This window comes from Rhipicephalus microplus, chromosome X (assembly GCF_043290135.1).
Source record: "Rhipicephalus microplus isolate Deutch F79 chromosome X, USDA_Rmic, whole genome shotgun sequence".
Lineage (NCBI taxonomy): Eukaryota > Metazoa > Arthropoda > Arachnida > Ixodida > Ixodidae > Rhipicephalus > Rhipicephalus microplus.
In genome coordinates this window covers 461675672-461698047 of record NC_134710.1, presented here as the reverse complement: position 1 = coordinate 461698047, position 22376 = coordinate 461675672, and the positions used below count along the sequence as shown (strand labels likewise).

Sequence of the window (22376 nt, the reverse complement as noted above, 5' to 3'; positions counted from 1 at the left end):
ACAGAAGTGCGACTTGTTTTTTTGTTGTTTTTTAGGGGGAGGGGCGCAAGTATATTATCTGGAGTGTTATGTCTTAATTCCACGATGTGATTGTGAGAGACGTCATAGCGAAGGGCTGCGGACATTTTTTCTCTTTAACTGGCATCATACAGCACGGGGGCCTCAACCATTTCGCGCACATCGAAATGCGACCGGGATCGAGCCCGCGACCTTCGGGTTCGCCCAAGAAAAAGCTTTATGCTTGCAGGCTCTCGTTGTCACCGAGTACAACACTGTTGATACGTGTACGGGGAATAATATGGAATTACATGTCGCTTTTCTGACTCCGAATTGCCACACAACTTGCGCTGCTACGTACGTTCAAGCTGCGATCTCCTGCTGAACTTCAATATGCGTAGTCGAATTTAATCAACGTTTTTTTGGGTGCAATGCGACGGCGTCTCAAGGAACTACAACGGCAAAAAAATGAATAGTGCGTATTGATCTCATTCTTTTGTTATATCGTGCGCCTGCTCATACTACCGCTGCTCAATGCACATCATCTTTCCGTTGTCTACCTCTCACTTGATTATTACTACAACACCAACAACTTACGACAGGATCGCCAGGCGAGGAATTCAGAGATAGCAACCTCCTGAAATGCGGAACGTTTCGTCAGTGCCACTTTTTGCCTGCGACCGCGCAATAAGGGCAACATTAAATCTATGCTACGAATGTTTCGGGAAAGTACGCGTTGAGCAACTGAAAGCTTCAGTGCAGTGCGCGCCCTAATTATGCCAGTAAGATAACTGCCTCGGGCGTTAATTACAGCCCACCACTTTGCCGTGCCACTTACGGCACATCGGCGAGACACTCGGAAGGCGCGCTCAGCGAGAGTCCGCCCGCTGTTCCACTTTCTTGGAGCGCCTGTCCGAATGAAGCCGGAACAGCTGCGTATGCGGGCGCCATGCTCTGCTGAGCAGCCAAACCAAGTGCGCGGGGTGCGCCACCCCTGCTGGCGAAAGAAGAGCTTCATAAGGCGCGGCACACCGGCGAGGAAACGATTGTAACGGAAAGCAACGGACCAGCTATGAAGCACACGACTCTAGTAAGTACACGTGTCTTTAATCCTGCCCGCAGATCTGGCTAAGCTGCATTCGCACGATAGTGCTGCGCATGGAACGGCTGCATTTGTTTCGACAACGAAGCGGCTCTTCATTCAAGTGTTCTATTCGTTTTCTCAAGTCGACTGCTTATCGATTGTGGAGAAGGAGATTTATGGAGTCTAATCCATAACATAGTCGTTGTCTGACCGGTCCTTGGCATATTCGCAGTAGATTTTATCTGCTTGAGTGCTTTGAGTGCTTACTTATAATACGCCGCTACATCATATCTTCGAAAAAACAAAAACAAAGAGAGAGTGTCATATTATGCTATGCACACGTTGACGCAGTATGCATTGACGCAGAAAATCCTATAGGCAAACACCTTAAGCCTGCGCTCTGAAGTGTTCGGCGTTGAAAACAGACGTTACGAAGTGTTCGACGATATATAGAGTCGCACTGTACAATCAAACAATCAATCAAACTTTATTTCAGGAATGCATACATAATACATGAATAAAATTCTACAGTACAGAGGAGGTCCCGAAGTTAGAAAACTGTTAGGGGGGACCTCCGTTAGAGAATAAGTCAAGTGCGATAACAATGCAGCAAGCAGTGTTATCTGACCCGTTATGCTGAGACTGACAAAGAGTCAGTCTCAGCATAACGGGTCAGATAGTCTGTGGCTACGACTATCCATTTCTTGCCTGCACACGATGTCGGGAAAGGTCCTAAAAAGTCCATGCCGACTTGTTGGAATGGGGCATCCGGAAGGTCTATTGGCTGGAGAAGGCCGGCTGGTCTTACGGGTGGAGTTTTGTGACGTTGGCAATGAAGAGAAGTTTTCTCGTAGCGCTGCACTGATGCGAGCAACTTAGGCCAATAGTACTTCAGGCGAATCCTGGTGAATGTTCGGCTCACATCCATGTGTCAAGATGTCAGCTCGTCGTGGCATGCAGAATTTCCTCTCGCATGGCTGTGGGCACGACTAGTAAAAACGTTTCGCAATTAGGTTCGAAGTTCCTCCCGTAAAGGACACTTTCTCGGAGGCCGAACATGGAGAGCCCTCTGGAGACTATGCGAGGGACTTGAACGTCGAGACCCTGCAGGTGTTGTATAAGCGCCAGCAAATCCGGGTCATCTCGTTGTTGTTGAGCGATTTGGGATGCGTCGACAACGCCTAGAAACGGGAAGTCTTCCTCTTCAGGAACACTTGGATCAATGGGAGAGCGTGACAGGCAGTCGGCATCACTGCGTTTCCTTCCAGATTTGTATACGCCAGTAATGTCATACTCGTGCAGCATAAGGCTCCATCTTGCTAGTCGACCTGACGGATCCTTCAGATTTGCCAGCCAGCACAGAGCATGGTGGTCACTGACAGCTCTGAACAGTCTACCATAAAGGTAGGGTCGAAACTTGTTTATTGCCCAGATGACTGCGAGGTACTCTTTTTCAGTTGCATCGTAGTTTGCCTCAGCTTTTGAGTTTGCCACTGGCATAGGCTAACTCTTTTTCTTGACCATTTTGCCACTGGACCAGGATGACGCCGAGGCCGACATTATTGGCATCGGTATGGACTTCAGTGTCGGCTGTCTCATAAAACTGGGCAAGTATTGGTGAACCCTGTAGCCGTTTTCTTAATTCGTCAGAAGCTTCTGTTGTTCGCTTTCCCATGTGAAGGGCACGTCGTCTTTTGTTAGTTTTGTAAGAGGTTCCGCAATCTTTGAGAAGTTTTCCACAAATCGCCTATAGTAGGGACACAAACCCAAAAATCGACGCAATGACTATTTGTCTCTGGGTGTAGAGAACCTCTGAACAGCGGCTGTCTTTTCGGGAACAGGACGAACACCATCAGAACTAACGACATGTCCAAGCAATCGCAGCTCTTCGAAGCCGAAGTGGCATTTTTCGGGTTTGAGTGTCACGTTTGCTGACCGGATGCTTGAAATACTGTGCGTAGTCGCTCTAGATGTTTGTGAAACGTTGCAGAGAATGCCACCACGTCATCTAACTACACTAGACATGACTGCCATTTCAATCCCGCGAGGACAGTGTCCATCATTCGCTGAAACGTCGCTGGCGCGCAACAGAGGCCGAATGGAAGCGCTTTGAATTGGTAGAGGCCATCTGGTGTTACGAATGCCCTTTTTTGACGGTCCCACTCGTCAACCTCCATTTGCCAATATCCGCTTTTCAGATCCAAGGAGGAGAAAAAGTTTGCGAATCGCAGCCGATCTAGTGCATCGTCGATACGTGGCAAGGGGTAGACATCTCGTTTAGTTACACTGTTCAAATTTCGGTAGTCGACACAGAATTTAAGTGTGTTGTCTTTCTTCTTAACGAGCACCACGGGGGACGCCCATGGACTATTCGAAGGCTGGATGACATCATCCGAAACATCTCCTCCACTTGCTTTTTGATAATTTCCCGTTCTTTCTGTGACACTCGATATGGATGCTGGCATATATTTCGACCAGCAGGGGTTTTTTAACGTGCACCCTATTCTCGAGCATACAGTATTTTCACCTTCAATGCAGTCGCCGCAGCCGGGATTCACTCGAACGACATGCGGGTCAGCAACCATGTACCTTAGGCACAAAGACCACCGCTGCGGGGAAAAATGCGGGTAGTGACAATGGTGAAGCCATGTTTGACAATGGCACATTATACACAATATATGAGATTCAATCATCCACGCTATCCGCAAAGAAGGCATCACCAAACTGAAGAAATTTACAACGATCGGTCTTTTCCATTGTCCGGCTCAGAACGTGACCTCCAGTGGAGATCGTCGAAATCAAAACTTGCGCTCATTCGCCTCCCAAATCGCCCACCGCGCGCCAGTAGCATAAGCGGATGCCTGCATCAGCACTTTTTTTTTTTGGGGGGGGGGGGGGATATTTGCCCGTTTTACCCCTGATTTCACTTGGTCCGCACCTTGCCATCGTGTTTTGTCGACCAAAAATCATGCGCATGACTGCCTACGCCAATAAGGCTTATTTGACGACGGCCTTGTACTAGCAAAACAGATGCGTGAATACGCAGTAGTAAAATGCTTTAATGGCCTAGTCACGCACAAAAATACTTCAGCATCTACATTTTTTGTTCACCTTAACCCGTATAATTACCGCAAAAATTTGCGAACGCCTATAGGTCAGCGTGTTCAAGATCAGCCTCGCTCGCTCAGGAGTTCAAATAGCCAGAAACGTAGGTGCCGTTGCAGAAAGAAAGACACAAAATTCGCTTTCAAAACAAAGTCAGGCGTGCAACAGCCGAAATACAATTTGGAGCAATTTTAGAGCAGCACAATGTTACTTTTGAAGCACTGAAATCCCGATTAGGAGCAGTTTACGGGAAAAAATGTGACATTTTTTATGATAAAATACCAAATTTAAAGCAGTATATATAATAAGGCTTACATTTTGAAAAAAAAAATAATGTATAAACCATTCAACATCACCTAAATCGTGCAGTGTGAACACGAGCATTGCTATTTCAATGAAAGTATTATCTTGAACCTCCCCACTGAGCAAATAATGATGAAGCCCATAATAGCATTTGCTGCGCCTGTCAAATCATTTGACAGACTGCGAATTTAAATATGCAAGCTCGCCACCTTGCAAATTCGGGAGACTCGAAAAACTGAGGAGTAGGGGGTAGGGGTGGCGAAAAAAAAAACTTCGCACAATTTAGATAGTTTTTTAGAGAAGCAGAAATGTCATACACGGTTCGTATGACTGCCAGTAGCTTATTCAGGCGTCAGGTATTATACTGGTACTCAGAATTATGCGGCGTAGAAACGCATGAGTAACCTAGCAAAACGTGCAGCATCCCGTGCATAGCGCTAAAGGCCCCTTCCAAATCTCAATGCGCTTTTTCGCTGGGCCCCAATGTACTGCGGCGAAGGTGGCTTAAGCAGCACTCTTTGCACGGGTCACAACCAAAGTCAAGAACTTTTCTAACCGCTACACCTCCCCCACAATTTCCCACCATTTTTCTTCTTTCACCGGGGGTGCCGCTTCGGCTCCCTTGCAAAGCGCGTTCGATTAGGTAAAGTAACAATGGCACGCGCCCGTTGACCCGGCGACGGTACCAAGTATCTATCGCCAGAACCGTGGCCGGGACGACGCAACTGCTGTGTTGCGGGCTGCAGGTCCCAACGAAGCAGAAGAAGAAGACGGCCGACGGAGACGTACGCGGCCGGCGGGGACACCAACCAGCCCGAACACGCGGGTTGGCGCGTAGCGCCGAAAGCAAGCACAACAACCGCACTCCACAGCTACCTAACACACCTGCTTTATTTTACAGTCGCCTTGAAATCCTAGGTGCCAAAGCGGCACTCCTTGGCATCCTCTAATGTCAATGCGAAACCTAAACTGAAAACCCAAAACACAACAATCATCCCCTCCTCGAAAAAAAGCACACCTATACACTGTTTATATTTATACATGCTCGATACCAACATATTTTACAAGGTATGTACATTAGAACATATAAAAATTCAGAACACGGCACACCGAACTCACACACTAAAAGTCCTGACAATGCACTGATAACAAGAAAAATGTACACAACTGTTCGGAACAAGAGTTTTACATCACGTAATCTTCGAACCGACGCGGCTTCTGCCGCTTCCGCTTAGGGCGGGCCCTTTTGGGTGTAGAATCAGGTGTCTCTGCACCTTGAGTGGAAGATTGTGAAGGCTCTGAACGAGCGTTAAAATTAGGGGTCTCATCAGAGCTCGCAGCATGAGCTTCGGAAGAATTTTGCGGACCGGAGTCTGGTTCAACAGTCTCAGCCGTGTTTGAAGGTTCGAAGTTAACCGTATGACTTGGTGTACTTGAACCAGCGACACCGCCTGGTAACTCCTTCCCCCTTGAAGAAGAAATGCCTGTACATGGAGGCCACATGTAACAGTCTGATGCGTAGTTGAAAGGCGTGGACGGAACGTGATGAGGAAGACTTTTAGGTGTTGAAGGCGAATCCGTACGAAAAATAACAAGGCGCGAAGCATTCCAGATGTTACCATCACTTAAGCGGAAAGAAGTGGGGCTAACCTGGCCCAAGACTTTGTAAGGACCCCGATACTTGGGGCGCTTGCCTGGCACATGAAACTTGACTAGATCGCCAGTGCGAACTTTGGACTGCTTTGAACCTCGACGGGAGTCGACATACTTTTTCATTGCTTGTTGACGAGAAAAAATCCTGGTGCGGATTTGATCAGGAGAAGACACTGCTATGTTACGAGGCAAAGCGACTATGTCGAGAGCAACTCGCGGTTGCCTACCGTGGAGAAGTTAACCCTTCCCGGCTGAAGATTGAAGACAGAAACTCAATGATGACCTCAGAAGTAACCGTATGTGTGAAACAAATTTCTGGCCATTTGGAATGGTAGTCAATGAGAGAAACAATGAACCGGGCATTTTGCGGAACATTATGCAAAGGACCGATGATGTCCATGCCGAGTTTCTGCCAAGGCCGATCAGGCCACTGGACTGGCTGCAACGGAGAAAACGCAGGTTTGGCAGACTTGTCAGCTGCCTGACATATATGGCAGTTGTAAACTGCATGCTCGACCTGCTTGTCTAAGGCTGGCCACCAGTACCTGTCTCGGAGATTCTGTTTGGTGCGGACAATGCCTGGATGGGTCTCATGGGCAAGCTGTATTAGCTTGTTACGGAAGAAGCAGGGGGAATCACGCGTTCATCGCGGAAAAGCAAGTCCTCGACACAAGACAGTTCCTGTCGGACTGCGAAGTAAGGCAAGAATTCAGAAGCAAGAGCACCTTTGGAAGGCCATCCTTCACGTAAATATTTGAGAACTTGAGACAAAGTGGAATCTGCAGCTGTAGCTGCCTGAAGCTCAGCTTTAGTAATGCAGGAAGTAACTAATGAAACAACTTCCTCATCGCGCTCTTCAGTAACCGGTATCTGAAGAGGAAGGCACGACAGTGCATCAGCAACCACGTTATTAGAACCCTTACAATATTGAACACTGAAATTATAATACATGAGTTTGGCACACCAACGGGAAATGCGAATGGGGCGGCGTCCTTCGGATCCTGCAGAAAGAAGAGCAACTAGTGCCTGGTGATCTGTACGTAATGCGAAGTGCCGGCCCCACAAGTAAACATGCCATTTCTCACAGGCAAAAAGACAAGCGAGAACTTCACGCTCTTCTACTGAATATCTGCATTCAGCAGGGGTCAATGTACGAGATGCAAAAGCAATAGTGATCAGCTGATCATCTCTGAGTTGTTGAAACACTGCTCCCAGTCCAACATCGGACGCATCCGTCGTGATGATGATGGGAAGCTTCTCATTGAAAATACTAACAGCTGGATTTGAGGCCAGTATTGACTTAACTTGAATGAAGCTCTGCTCAGCTTCAGCTGACCAGTGACCAGGCTGTGCTTGACGAAGTAGAATACGCAGTGGTTCAACAACATCAGCATAGTGAGGAACAAACTTGGCATAATAACCAACAAGACCTAAAAAAGATTGCAAGGTTTTAACATCAGTAGGCTGTGGGGCATTAACAATGGCCTGAACTTTAGATTCAACAGGTGTCAAGCCGCGGGAACTGACATTGTGTCCTAGAAATTGTAACTCATTCACAGAAAAAAATGCACTTGTTTTTAGGTTTCATACAACATTCACTGATGCGGTTGAGAACAGTATGCAAGTTAGCATCGTGCTCTTCGCGAGTACGTCCCCACACCAAAATATCATCCAAGTAACAAAGGGCACCATTACAACCCTTAAGAATAATTGACATCATTTTCTGAAACACTGCAGGGGCAGATGCAAGCCCGAAACACACGCGGCGAAACCGAAACAAGCCTTCGTGCGATACAAATGTGGTCAAGTCTACTGCACTCAGAAAGTTCAACTTGGTGATAAGCGGACGCGAGGTCCAGCTTGGAGAAACATACTGCTCCGGAGAGCTGATGAAGCAGTTCTTCAATGTGAGGAAGTGGAAACCCGTCTACGACGATCGCCTTGTTCGGTTCTCATAATTCGACGCATAGTCGAAGGGATCCATCTTTTTTCTTGACGACGACCAGTGGAGAAACCCAGTCGGAAGCAGAGACAGGCTCGATGATTCCGCTGGCTTGAAGGCGAGACAGTTCCGCAGAGACTTGCTCACGGAGAAGAAGAGGAATGCGGCGCAGCTTGGCACGCACAGGGCACACACCTGGTCGACGCATCACTTTATGCACAAAACCGCGCACACAACCCAGTTCACGGGTAAACAGGTGGTGGAATTCAGAAGGCGCGTTGGCCGGAAGATCATCTTGGACGTCGACTTGAGCACACGTCATTGACGCACCGACGATGTTGATGGACAAATGGCATCACGTCCCAAAAGCGAGCTGCCATTGGCAGTTACATAAAAAGTAGTGGAAGCAGTGCGACTGCGATAGGAGACCTGAGCTGTAAATTGAGCTAAATTATCAATCGTTTCGTTGGAATATGTTTGTAGAACGACGTGTGAAGGCAAAAGCCGAATGTTGGAAAAATGACTGTGAAAGTCAGCGGCACTGATTAAAGAGACTGAGGCACCAGTGTCCACGAGAAATGAAAAGGGCACATGGCCCACTGAAACTACGATGCTGGGCTCGGACGTAGAGTGGAGGCCATCAACATTTAAAACAGTGACCGTATTGGTTTGTGCAGTGTTCGAAGGAGCGGACAAAGAAACTGGTTCCGGAAGATTTGCTGGACGGGAATTGCATACAGACTGAAAATGTCCGATTTTTCCGCACGCAAGGCAAGTGCGGTTTCTCGCGGGACACTGCGCAAAATTGGCTAAATGCCGAGCCGATCCACAACGAAAGCAATGTGCGGTTGCGCTAAGAGAAGAAAATTGCGAACGCGAATTAGGAGCTCGGTGCTGTTCCTCAAAACCAGAATTTGGCGAAATGGGTCGCCATATTGTCGGCTTCCTTGCCCCCGTGACGCAGAGGGGCCGCCATGTTGGCCGCCACGCCGAGACGAAGGGCCGCCATGTTGACACGTCCCGTGAAACGAAGAGCCGCCGCCTTGGCCCCCCGCAGCAGAAAGTTGCTGCACTGAATGCGGAGCGAATTGCTCCAAGTGGGAGCGAATAAGCTCGTCCTCTCGCGCAATCGAGAGGGCTTCGGATAATGAAATCGAGGAGCCCTTTTGAAGCATGCGGCAGCGGACGTTTTGCGAAGCTACCCCGATGAAAAGGTGATGGCGGATCATATCGTCCTCGAGCGCGCCGAAGCCGCACGACGCGGCGAGCGTTCGAAGAGAAGTAATGAACTCGGCGACTGGCTCACCAGGCAATTGTCGCCTTTCTTGGAATTTCACGCGTGCGAGATAATCGCACGAAACATCTTTAAAATGCTCATCGAAAAGAGCAACAGCATCCTTGAAGGCATCGCCCGACGCTGGCGTCGGCGACGCGTTGGTGGCTTCCAAAGTATAGAAGAGCTTTAACCCGGCAGGGCCCAACGCGTTGAGCAGCAGGGCCTTGCGATGCTCAGGCTTGCTGGCGTCCTCCCCGACCGCGTCTGCGCAAGCCTGAAACACCAATTTCTAGTCCGCCCACGGAAGTGGCGGGTCTCCGGGCGAATGAAGAAATAGGGGAGGTGGAATGGGAGACGCCATTTCAAGCAAGAAGAATGGAGAGGTGCAAACGAGAAGAAAATGACGCCAGTACACTGTTTGAAGACGAAGGCAGAGGCGGCGTAGCTGAATGAAGAAATGAAGCGACGCAGCACGCAGTAGCCACTTGCTGGGAACAAAGAGCGTCTAGGGTTAGCACGAACATGAAGAACGAAACGGGTTCATACAGGTCCTCGTCGCCAATGCTATGTTGCCGGCTGCAGGTCCCAACGAAGCAGAAGAAGAAGACGGCCGACGGAGACGTACGCAGCCGGCGGGGACACCAACCAGCTCGATCACGCGGGTTGGCGCGTAGCGCCGAAAGCAAGCACAACAACCGCACTCCACGGCTACCTAACACACCTGCTTTATTTTACAGTCGCATTGAAATCCTAGGTGCCAGAGCGGCGCCCCCTGGCATCCTCTAATGTCAATCCGAAACCGAAACTGAAAACCCAAAACACAACAGCGACTTCATAACAAACCAAAAGAAAGTAGTTTTTTGTGCCACTGCTAAGACAATCGACGTGTCCACTGGTAACTCAGGCGTTCGCAGCACGTAGAGCTTGTTCACGCGAGGAAGATGCGGCATACGCTTCCAGCTTTAGTTCCTCACAAGCCATAGCCGCGTTTTCAGGCTAAGAAATTTAAATTTCCCGCTAAGAGTTGGTGGCTACAGCAATGCAAGAAGTTCCGTCGTCCCGCCGATAGGTATCCGCTGTGGTCAACGGGGTGGGCGCACAGCGTTGTTATTTTATCTGCTCATATTTGAAGTACATTCCAGGCACTATAGTTGGGGTCTGCGCGCTTTGAGGGATGGCGACTGCAGGTGGCCGACGTGGTCGGTATTTCTCGCCAAAACTATCGCACATAAAAAAAAATTGAGGCTGGCTGGGCATTTTGGGGCTGCGTGGCGCAATTTTCGCTGTTTTGGCACAGCTCGGAGCAACAATCAGAAATCGTATCAGATTGGCGCATATGTTGCACCTCTGCAAAGTTTACCAACTTGCAAAGCAAATGTTGGACAGCAACTTTCATAAAATCTCACATATTTATATTTTTTGAAACATACTTTTCTAGATTTTCACACAATGTTACTTTACTTTTTGTTGATCGAAAATTTCCGACACAAAATGCCTTGTTTGTATTGTATTATTCATGTGTTACATCGTCGAAACTTTCGTCAACGACACACAATGAGATTGGTCCCTCCGTGTTGAATAAATTCGATATTTTTTGCCTCTTAAATTATACACCAACGAAACTAAGTTCCTGATCTGGCTACAGGGTGGTATGTGCAAAAAATATACAATACCCTATCAAATATAAAATACACGTGTGCGGATCCGTGTCGATCTCTCATGGAATCACCCATTTTGAACAACCATGGTTATAGGAGACTTAACTGCTGTTATGTATGCTGTTACGTATGCCGTGTAGCTCAGTGCATGCATCTAGTGCGCTGCTTATTTTCATTGCGCGTACCTCGCCTCGTTACTAGGTTGGAGGTTAGTCTATTTTCCGAATACAATAATCCCTGCTGTCAGATAAGCACCCTTTTTATTCACCTCATTCAACGGTACAGCAATGACGCCGATAACTGTTTCACACCTGCGTGACCAACGCACAAAGCAGCACAACACCTACGTGTGAATAATACTGCGCGTATTCAGTGCGGTCGTCAACACGACTAGCAAAAAAACAAAAAAACGACGAATGTTGACTTGTGATTTTTAACAAGCACGATACAGCTTAACAACGCACGCTAGAGGTGCTACAAAATCGGTGGGAAAGTTTCAAACGCAGCCTTTTTATTTCCAGGCGACTTTACGATCCCGCGTTCCCATATTATTATTATTATTATTATTATTATTATTATTATTATTATTATTATTATTATTATTATTATTATTATTATTATTATTATTATTATTATTATTATTATTATTATTATTATATGAGTAACCTATTATATTATTATTATATATTATTACTATATGAGTAATTATATTATATAGTAATAATAATAATAATAATAATAGTAAGAATTATTAATAATATTATCAATATTATTACATTATTAATATTAATACTTAATTGTACACATCCATAAGAAATACAAAGAAACAGGCCTGTATAAGTCCCCAGAACTTGTGCGACTAGGCCCGGCAGAGCCGGTTACAGCGATGTGGATACAAGGTAACAAAACTATTGTTTTCTTACCAACGAACAGACAAACTATTGACACCATTACTTTTTTACAGCCCGTAAATAAAAAAGAGGAACAAAGGAGGGACACAGAGCATACGTGCCATACAAATAGACCATGTGATTTTACAGCACAGCGAGAAATTTCTCTGATTGCATTTTTGAACTCGCTGAAAAAATTCGTCAAGTAGTGCATTGAAAATTTTTGGAATATATACACTTCTACATATTTCTCCGTATCTGCTAGAGAACCAGGGTACTATAAAACGCTTTTTTTTTTCTCTCGGGGGTCGACACGTTACATATGACACTTTAAAGTCACCACACCAACTGTATCTTAATAAACAAATCCGGGAATACACAAAATCCCAAATCCCGAAAAATAGTGGTGGCATCTATCTTACTACCGTATGCCACCCTTTTTAAAATATTTCGAAGTAAACTATCAATGCGTGTTTTCCAGCGTTCTAAGCAAAATGCAAAAACTGTTATCGCATATCTCACTGCAGTATATGCTAACGAATGAACTATTATTTTTTTCACCGGTAGAGACACCAAGCTTTTTATATTGAAAAGAATAATAATAATTATTAATAATATTATCCATTGACCTTCCTCGATTAAGCCACAATCCTTTACCATACGCGTTTTGAATTTGTAGAAATGTTCGAGCTTTATGTCCCGAAAACCATGCACGATTTGACAGTGATGGCCACCTTATTAAGTAGCACTCCGGCAATATCGACCACCCATGGTTCGTGCACCGAAGTAACGTGAGCCTTTCGCGTTCATCGAAACGAAGCGGCCGCCGCGGCCTGCATTCGATACCGCGACCTTGGGGTCATCATGCGAGTACCATACCACCGCTGCATGGCGTCTGAATGCGCAACACCCGTCATAACTGCGATGGAACCATCCACGCACCCATAATGAATCTCAAGAGTAAGATGCGTCCTTTCGTACCACATAAAATGAACTTGTAACAGCAACATAGTATGTGTATCACAGGCAATCGCTTACACCTTCTATCTCAATGCAATATTCCAAACCGAATGCGATGCTAGAGAGCACAACAAAAATGAGCAACGTCTTTTCGCATCAACGTATTCAAAAGCCGAGTTGGCCACGGTGAATCAAATGTGCTTGGTTGCTGACGGTCGCGAGTTCCGTCCACGGCGGCCGCATTTTCATGGAGGCGTGTACTGTGGACGTGAATAAATGAACAGTCCCTTCCTCTGCGGCGTCATGCTTATGAGGCGTTCGACCTGAGATGTTAATTATCATTACTACTACAAGTGGACGCGTGAAACCACGAAATCTTTTCAGTCACCAAACCAAATGACACGTAACGGCGTGCTCCTGCACCATGCTTGGTAACAGTCATCTGGGTAAAAGCTGGATATGTTCCGTTAGACAGATGTTGCAGTCCCTTGTTCCCGCGATATGCATTACGTGCACAGCTTCCGCTCCCGTATAATCGATATGCTGCGCCGCCCGAAGCCACTCGCTTTGCTCACGGAAGAGCACGGTCTCGTGTGAGGCGGCTGTAATTGACAGCAAAGTACGCAGGGTGTAAACGCGTTTTGGAGGACATCTTTTTCCAATCACCAGGTGACATGAGCAGCCATGCCACCGTATCAGCTGACCAGGCGGTCTCTCTTTAAGATCAAGATCGCTGGAGAGGTTTCCCACTTTTCACGGCTCGGCAGAACCCCCCCCCCCCTTTTCCCAGCTTCCCATCTGTCGCCAACATAGGATCAGATAGAGCGAGCGCTGAGCGACTGTGGCCATGAACAAACGCACGTGCACGAGGGAGGCGATGGGGGGGGGGGGGGCGCACTTAGAATTCGTCGGGAGGGGGCCACTGCGACGAACCTTTGCTTCCTCCGAAAGGGAACAAGCGCTGAATTGGCACTGATTGCCGCACGTAATGCAAACAAGCCTCGTCAACAGCAAGCGCTTTTCTCGGACCTACAAGTGCGTAATCCACCGGCAGCTGTGATCATTAGTCTTTTTTCCCGCTTTTCGATGCCATCATCATCGCTTATTAATCCCTCAGCTGAACTTAGACCACATTTGATGTAACGTACACAAATTCACTGAAAATGTCTAAATTGGCGGATGCTCCCATGCGCCCCCCCCCCCCCCCTTCGTTTTTTTTATTTCATTTTTTTCGCGCGATCTTCGCGTATGCACCATGCTTTTCGTGGAACGATTCGTTGAAAAGTAAAATGCACGCATGCATTTTATACAAGCTCACATTTTCAGCCAGAGTTTTAGATTGCGAGAACAAAACTGCGATCTATACCTTCATTCGTCGGCCGGATACCTTTCACCCCACGTAATGATAAACGGCGCCAGTCTCAATCAGTTTCTCAACAATCAAGTGCTATATTGGTTCACAAATGTGGCACCTTGAGTGTGTTTGTACGAAAAGACTACTATCATAGGCGAGTAAATACGGTAGGTGTATGAATGCAGATTGCTTAAAATGCCACTGTACCACGCGTGCTAGCGAACATCTAAACAAAGCTACCGAAGCAGTTGCCCATTAAACTCCAACACAATGTTCTGCGTGTGCTTGATGATATACTCAACAGACCTACAGCATATTTACACGATCCTCAACTTATAACAGGATAAGTTCTCTCTTCTCACTTGAAATAAAGCCAGTTATAAAGCCGGGCATTATTTTTTTTTTTTTGGCAAGGTTCTATTTCATACCCCAGTTGCCTGACTTTGGGGTGAATCTTGCTGAACTGCCGCTAAATTTGCCGAAAAAATTTGCCTTTGTAGTTGTAGCTTCACCGTGAGGGTTTAATGTCATCCGCGGTGCATTTTGCGAGTGCGTGTGCTATGAACATGTTCGCGAGTGTGTGTGCGACGTAATTAACGGAATGGACCACGCGTTGCAGAAGTCGGGGCGCGTCCTCTTGGTGTGTGCGTAGCCGTGCAATTAAGAGATTGCGTCTGAGTATTAGGGACGACGGGGAAACTGAAAAGAAGTGGGGTGCGCTGCCCCCCCCCCTTCTTTTTTTTTCACAGTTGATCATGCCGCATCGACCACGCGCCACGACGGGGACGCTACGCTTCCTTTAGCTGTGTCAGCACAAGACATATCGTTCGGTCTCGTGTACATATGAAGAATAAACGCGCTAATGGCTGGATAATTGGGGTACGTCGGATATGCTACAGCTTGCAAGGTTGCTTTATCGCCGCAGTTGGTGCAAATTAAGCGCGACTCGTGCGTACCTATGGGAGCCCGCCCGACGAGCCGCTATCGCCTGCAGGGCCCCACCTACAATAAGCACAAACGACCAACATTAAAATTAATGAATGTTTATTTCCTCTCAGCTGAAGACCGCAGTATACTGCACGCTCATCACTCACTATAGAGAGTCCCTGAACGGGATATCGACGAGCGATGGCCTCCATTAACCGAAGAAAAGGGTCCCTAGTACTGAGACGCGATCTCCTAATTGCACAGCTGCACACACAACAAGAGAACGCGCCCCGACTTCTGCAGCGTGCGGTTCATTCCGTTTATTACGACGCACACACACTCACGAACAAGTTCATCCATCGCACACGCACTCGCGAAATGCATAGCAGACGACGCGTCATTGATTCCCCAAGTATACAGCTCCAGGCCTTACAGCGAGCTGAGGAGGTGGCGGCCAGGCACGGCCTGTTCCCCCCCCGTGTGCGTGTGCGTGTGCGCGTGTGCGCGTGTGCGCGTGTGCGCGTGTGTGCGTGTGCGCGTGTGCGCGTGTGCGCGTGTGCGCGCGTGCGCGCGTGCGCGTGTGCGTGCGCGTGCGTGCGTGCGCGTGCGTGCGCGCGTGCGCGTGCGCGCGTGTGTGCGTGCGCGCGTGCGCGCGTGCGCGCGTGTGCGTGTGCGTGTGCGTGTGCGTGTGCGTGTGCGTGTGCGTGTGTGTGTGTGTGTGTGTGTGTGTGTGTGTGTGTGTGTGTGTGTGTGTGTGTGTGTGTGTGTGTGTGTGTGTGTGTGGTTAACAGCAGCGCAAGGCAAGACTACGCGTTTGTGTTCCGCATGCGTCGTATGCTTACCTCTCGCGGGCTCCTGTCGAGTGACGAACGCAAACGCAACGCCCGCCAGCGTTCCGTTCTTAAACGCCCTCATAATGACCTTTCCACAAAAGCATGTTGCCGGATTTACGCTTGAGCGCAATCAACGAAACATCGACAGAATTATCTAATACGTGCCGCGTCCACCACGCGACGCGTCTACTGCCTTCATGTCGGCGTCGCAATGAACGTAACACTTCCTTTCTGCGAACACTTCCTGACTTTTATTTATTTATTTATTTTCAATACTGCCAGTCTCATTCCGAGACCATAGCAGGTGGGCATACAGATTGTACATGCAGGTGGTACATTAACAGTGCAGAAAATAGAAACAGGAATGTAGTGAAATGACAGTCATCACAAAGTATAAGAGCGAAAAATATACAAATTGTTTACATCTGCAAAGACAAAGAAACCATCACCAAAAAGAAGAGAAATTTTGCATGAAGTGCAGTGGTTCACAGGCAAACAAATAGCAAACTTCCAAACACTCCAGTTAACACTTGTACACTCCACTAATACGCTTTCACTGGTGGCGCAATGCTTCTGGTAATGCGAGTATTGCCACATTAAGAAAACATATTTTCTAATTTTAGTGCAAAGTCGGATACCGATTTCGCACTAGTTATGGAGGAATCCAAACAGTTCCATTCTCTTATGGCAAGTGGAAAAAAAGGAGTGTTTGAACGTGTCATTGCGGTAAGAGTACTCTTTCAGTGTGTATGAATGTTTGTGCCTAATAACGCGGGAGTCAAACGGACGGATTTACAATGATGGGTAAATTTTATAATGGTTGTGAAGTAGATGAAAAAGAAATTCAAGGCGCGCTTGTTTTGATCGAATCGCAAGTGTTTGGAGGCCAGAGCTTGCTAACATATTTGTAGGAGAATCAGTGCGCTTATATTTGTTGCAGATGAATCTTGCTGCCTTCCTCTGTACATTTTCTAGCTTTTGAATGTTAGTGACTGTATAAGGAAAGCATACTGTGTTAGCATATTCTAATACTGGTCTTACGTAAGTAGTAAAGGCTAAAAGCTTGGTTGAGTGAGGGGCCAACCGAAGGCATCTGCGAAGATAAAAGAGCTTGCGCAGAGCAACCGAAGTAATGTTAGAAATGTGCGCATCCCATCTGAGGCTTGACGTTATCGTGACGCCTAAATATTTGTGCGCATTCACTTTTTCAAGCCTGGTGCCTTTAATGCTGTAGTCATACTGGATAGCTTCTTTTTTTCGGGTTATCGTCCTGCACACTGTTTTTTTTTGGGGGGGTTAATCGACATTTGCCACATGTCGCACCAGTTGAAAAGATGGTGTAAAGAATCGCTTAGTGCAAGGTGATCTGAATGACTGTTAATTTCTTTTTAAATAATGCAGTCGTGGCAAAAAGCCTAGTGGTGCAAGAGATACTGTCTGTGATATCGTTAATAAAAACAAGAAACAACAAAGGCCCCAAAATGGAGCCTTGTGGTACTCCGGACGTAACAAGCAAGTTTTCTGATGGTACTTGGTCATACAGGACATATTGTGAATAATTAGTTAAGAAGTTCTTAACTCAATTTGTTAATATTTCATCTTCCATAATACTTCGAAGTTTTGCAATTAATTTGTTGTGGCATACGGAATCAAACGCTTTTGCAAAGTCTAATAGTATGATATCCGTTTGCGTGCAGTTGTTAATAGATAATGCTAAATCGTGAACAACTTCTGTTAGTTGCGTGGTAGTCGATAATCCGCTGCGAAACCCGTGCTGGCAAGATGACAAAACGCCATTACCTTCTAAAAAAACGGTTAAGTGTTTCAAAATTATATGCTCTAATATTTTGCATGACGTGCTGGTTAAAGATATCGGCCAAAAGTTTGAAGGATTATCGCTATTTTCTGCTTTGGGAATTAGTGCTATTTTAGCTTTTTTCCAGTTGTCTGGAAGTTTTGCTACGGCGAGAGATTTGCGGAAAACCATACCAAGGTATTTGCTGCACCATTCGGCATATCGCTTAAGAAAGGGATTGCGGATGTCATCTGGTCCCGAAGATATTTTGGGGTCTAGGTCGAGCAAAAGAGAAAATATTTCTTCATCAACTACATCTATAGGGCTGATTCCAATATTATTCATGTGTGCAAGCTGTGGAATTTTCCCGTCATCTTTTGTAAAAACAGAGTGGAAATAGTTGTACATATTAGATTTTGTCGTTTTCTGTTGCAACGAAAGTTCAGGACTGCTGTTTTTTTCTAGGGCTGAAATGCTTCCAGAACCTTTGTGGGTTACCAGTAATGAATGACGGTAGCGTTACTTCAAAGTAATGTTGTTTTGCTTGCTTTGTTTTGGCCTTAAAGTGTGAAATAGCTGTTTTTAATTTTGATGTATTCGCACTGCAGCACTGTTTTTTTTTACCGCTTTCCGAAGTCGTTTGACTTTCCGCTTTGCGTGTAGAATTTCTCTTGTGATCCAGGGGTTATGTCTTTGCGGCCGTGTACGCCGCAGTGGTATAAATTCATTCATGCAGTGCAGAACAATGTGCTTGAACGTTAGCCAAAGGCCATTTACAGTTGTGGCGGGATCACAGTTCAATTCCTTACACTCGTAAAACTCATGGGCTAAGTAAGTTAGTACGCTGGCGTCGTCTGCTTTACTGAAGTCTGGTACATGGTTTACTGTTGATTGTAGGTGTAATCTGTGATCAAGTGTTAACCGGCAAACAGGCACTCTGTGGTCTGAAATGCCCTCTACAACATCAACTTGAGTGTCCACATGGCTAAGGTGACTACTATTAAGTATTAAATCTAGTACACTTGTGGCTGTTCCTTGAACACGAGTTGGGCATGAAACAATTTGATGGAGGTTGAAAGTTAACATTAAATCAAATAAATCCTCTGATCCCTGTGAGGTGTGTTGCATGGTTCTCCAGTTTATGTCAGCAAGGTTAAAATCACCCATTATCACGACTGCAGAGCTATGGACATGCTGCTGAAGAAACTTGTGGATGGAAACTATGCATTCCGAACCAGAGGACGGGCTACGATAAACGCAACCCGCCACTATGCTTGTGCTATTGCACAAAATTTTGCAGAAAACCGCTTCTGTGTCCGGAACGTCTGGCAGTAGCGTGTATGAAATGGAACGTCGAATTAACAACGCGACGCCTCGAGATAGTCTGTCTTTTCGGATGACAGAATAGCTAGGGGGAGTGAATTCATGGTCGAGTATATCTGATGAGAGCCAGGTTTCTGTGATTGCCACAATATCTGGTTCATGAAGTAGCAACAAGTTCTCAAGAGGCTGCACTTTAATCACGACGCTTCTGGCGTTTACATTTAGCAATATTAATTTTTCTTTTGTGTGGTACTCCGCGTGTTCGGCCGAGTTGGTATTTCGTAGTTTTTTGGTTTGTTCACTGGCACCCTTTCTTTCTTTTCCTCATCCCAAAGGAACGCGCAGTCATTTATGTACAGCCTCTCGAAAGCTAGTGCCACTTTTTCCTTTTTAGCTCGGTTCGATTTCGCACTGTCCCAAAGCTTTTCTCTAATTTCGCGAGTTTTGCGACAGAAATATTTGCCAATAGCGTAATCAGTTCCCTTAAGGTGCTTTCCATTCTTTAGTATGGCTTCCTTCTGACGCGAATCCACAAGTTTAAAGATAACTGGCCTGGTTTTATTGGGAGCTGGTTTACCTAGCTGGTGGATGCGCTCGATCGCAATCGGTTGTAGTTTGAATTTATCCTGTATGGCGTCCCTGTTTACTGCCTGTTCGAGGGTTTCACTTGTCTCAGATTGTGCTTCCGGCATTCCGTATACGACTAGATTGGATCTTCTGCTCCTATTTTCAAGATTGTCTATTCTTTTTTCTAATGTTTGTATTACCCTAGTCATTGAATTAAGTTTCGTTTTACAGTGCCCAAGCTCTACCTCAAGGACTGACAGAGCGTCAAGTTTGTTATCAATGTCTACTAGCCGCTTTTCTTTTATTTCCTTAATGTCGCTTGCAATGTCCTTTAGTTGGTTAAAAACTTCTTCAAGGGTGGGGCCTGGGTTAGCCTCAATGTCTCCTCCCAACAACAACAGTTTTTTAAGATACTTCGTGCTATCTAACGCCATGCTAAACAGTCGTGGGCACGGCAACACCAACAAGAAGCGGTCACTTGAGCGAAAGCATTTACCGTAGTTTCTGCTTACCTGCAGAATGAAGACAAATGGGTTAGCAAACCGCATTCCACTGGTGAAGCCGTGCCCAGTGATCGTCGCCTCAGGGAGGCTGGCCTTTATAGGTGGTCTGGAGGGGGGCGCTGCCAGTTGGTTCTGCGCACCGAGATGCGCCGATGTCGTCTTGCGCGGACTGATTCCATTAAGCAGGCCCGGCACGTGTAGGACCCTCTTGTTCAAGATTACAGCCGTTCCGTTTATGCTCAGCCATCCAGTGTCGCCATTGCTGGCGGGGTACAGCTGGATGAGGCAGAACTGCAGAATGAAGACAAATGGGTTAGCGAACCGCATTCCGCTGGTGAAGCCGTGCCCAGTGACTTTTGTCGTTCACTGTGCTTTGCACACGGCACACTGAGTAGAAACGACACGTGAAGCCGCACAGACGTTCGTAAGGTGCAGCGAAGAGTGAAAAAAAGAAGCCCCTCTCATCATTTCTTCCCCGCTGAAATATGCGCAGAGGCGAAATCGCGGCGCTTGCAGGGCGCCCAGTTGCATGGCCACACGCTTCTCACGTCTAGCTTTAACACAGCGAAGCTGCCAGCACAAACCGAGCAGGCACGACCGATTCGCAGTTCAGCAGTTGCGTACCCAAAGCGAACGGCACGCAAGTTCGCGATGGCTGCACACAGGGCCTTCACTGCACTCCGGCCAAACACACCACCGCCGCGGTTTGAACTCCGCTGAGAACTGGTTATTTTGAAGGAGAGGCGAAGCATCTCTCCGTTTCCGAGTGGAAAAAAAAAAACACGAGTGTCACGAGCGGTCTTCATTGGCTAGTTACGTGATTGCGTGCCAAGCACGTGTGCTAATGGCTGCGTTGTTAGAGGCGTCGTCCATCGCGGTGCGCCGTGGCGCCGAGTGGTAGGTGTTCTGTAGTGTCTAGAATATTCCAGGCCCATGGCTTCGTGGAAGCTTCGCGTCTGGGCCGTGAGGTATCTCCACCATCTAAACGACGACAGCGCATAGCCGGCGGCGGCAAACGAACGCCATCTCAGCTTCTTTTTTGAGGATTTTATTTGTAAGGCTTGAAAATGGTAAGCATAAAAAACCGTCTCTCATTTAATTTTAGGCATTCAGAAGCATGCGTGGTGTGACCGCCTGGAAAATTGGAAACAGAAGCAGTTTAGATGGCAGCGTGGACCAGAAAACAAACAGTCGTGCCGCACTGCTCGTGAAAGGCACGCGAATATGTTGATATTACTTCGAGAAAATTTGCCGAATATTGTCAACGAGGTGTTACGACATCTTCAGCTACAGAAGTGCTGTAACGTTATCAGTATATGTTTACTTACTGCAGCGAACGTTTTGTGGAGTGCGATGGATCTATCAGCCAGCTCTGGACAGCTTCTGTGCACCGGGCATCCCTCGTGAGCCACTGTTGAGGTGTCGCACTATGATGCAGATCGTTACGGGGCTCACTTTTATTTTGATTTTCTCTCTGTTAAGAATCTCTGAAACACAAAAACAGGCCCGGGCGACCTTTTGCCGGCAGAAAGTGGGTGCCGATCATCCAGGCGCCTTCCAAGTCGCGCTAAATTGCGAACGGAAATGCCAGTGCCGGTGGCGGGCGTATCCTGCAAACCACGCCGCAGAGTTAGCTTGCGATCACAAAAGGCGTTGTGGGCACAACAGCGCCAACGTGATTTATTGAGTAATTTATTTTTTGCCGAGGCGAACGCCCGCTCTCGCCGGGAGTTTCTTCTGCGGCACTTTGGCTTCGGCTGCGACGCCTGTCGTTCGAGAAAAAGCACTGATTTACGCATTGCGAAACCCGTTTAACCGCTCATTACACTGTTCCATGGCCGTGTAATCATGCGAAGTTGTAACAGTGCACCGCTCGGGCACCCTCTGCCTTTGCATCGAATAAGTAACACTCGGCTGATGTGCTCGTCAGTACTCGCACTTGTCCAGCGCTCTTAGCAGGGTGGGGCGAGAAAAACAAAGGTATGCAATGCAAAGTCTTCATCGTCGCAAAGGTTATTTTTAAGTGTCAGGTACTAAACTGCTCGTGAAATAATGATCAGGCTGTGCATAAATTATTCGCCACTTTCGCGAAGCAGCAGTAGTGGGAACCAACGCACAAAGATAATTGCCTTTTTCTTTCAGTGTACGCTGATATAATGCATTTTTTACACTGTTATGGCTCGATTTATGTTTTATAAATTGGCAG

General features: G+C 46.9%; 1 protein-coding gene across 2 annotated transcripts in view; it reads left to right on the top strand.

Moving 5' to 3' along the window:
• The first annotated feature begins 865 nt into the window (after positions 1 to 865).
• LOC142776664 (uncharacterized) overlaps positions 866 to 22376 on the top strand; it is a 122592-nt gene continuing 101081 nt past the window's right edge. The window contains exon 1 of one of the 2 annotated variants that reach the window (XM_075880697.1): positions 866 to 1087. In XM_075880697.1, coding sequence (XP_075736812.1) covers positions 1070 to 1087 — 18 coding nt within the window. In that variant the 5' untranslated portion in view covers positions 866 to 1069. The remainder of the gene's footprint in view (positions 1088 to 22376) is intronic. The other variant, XM_075880698.1, reaches the window with a different exon arrangement.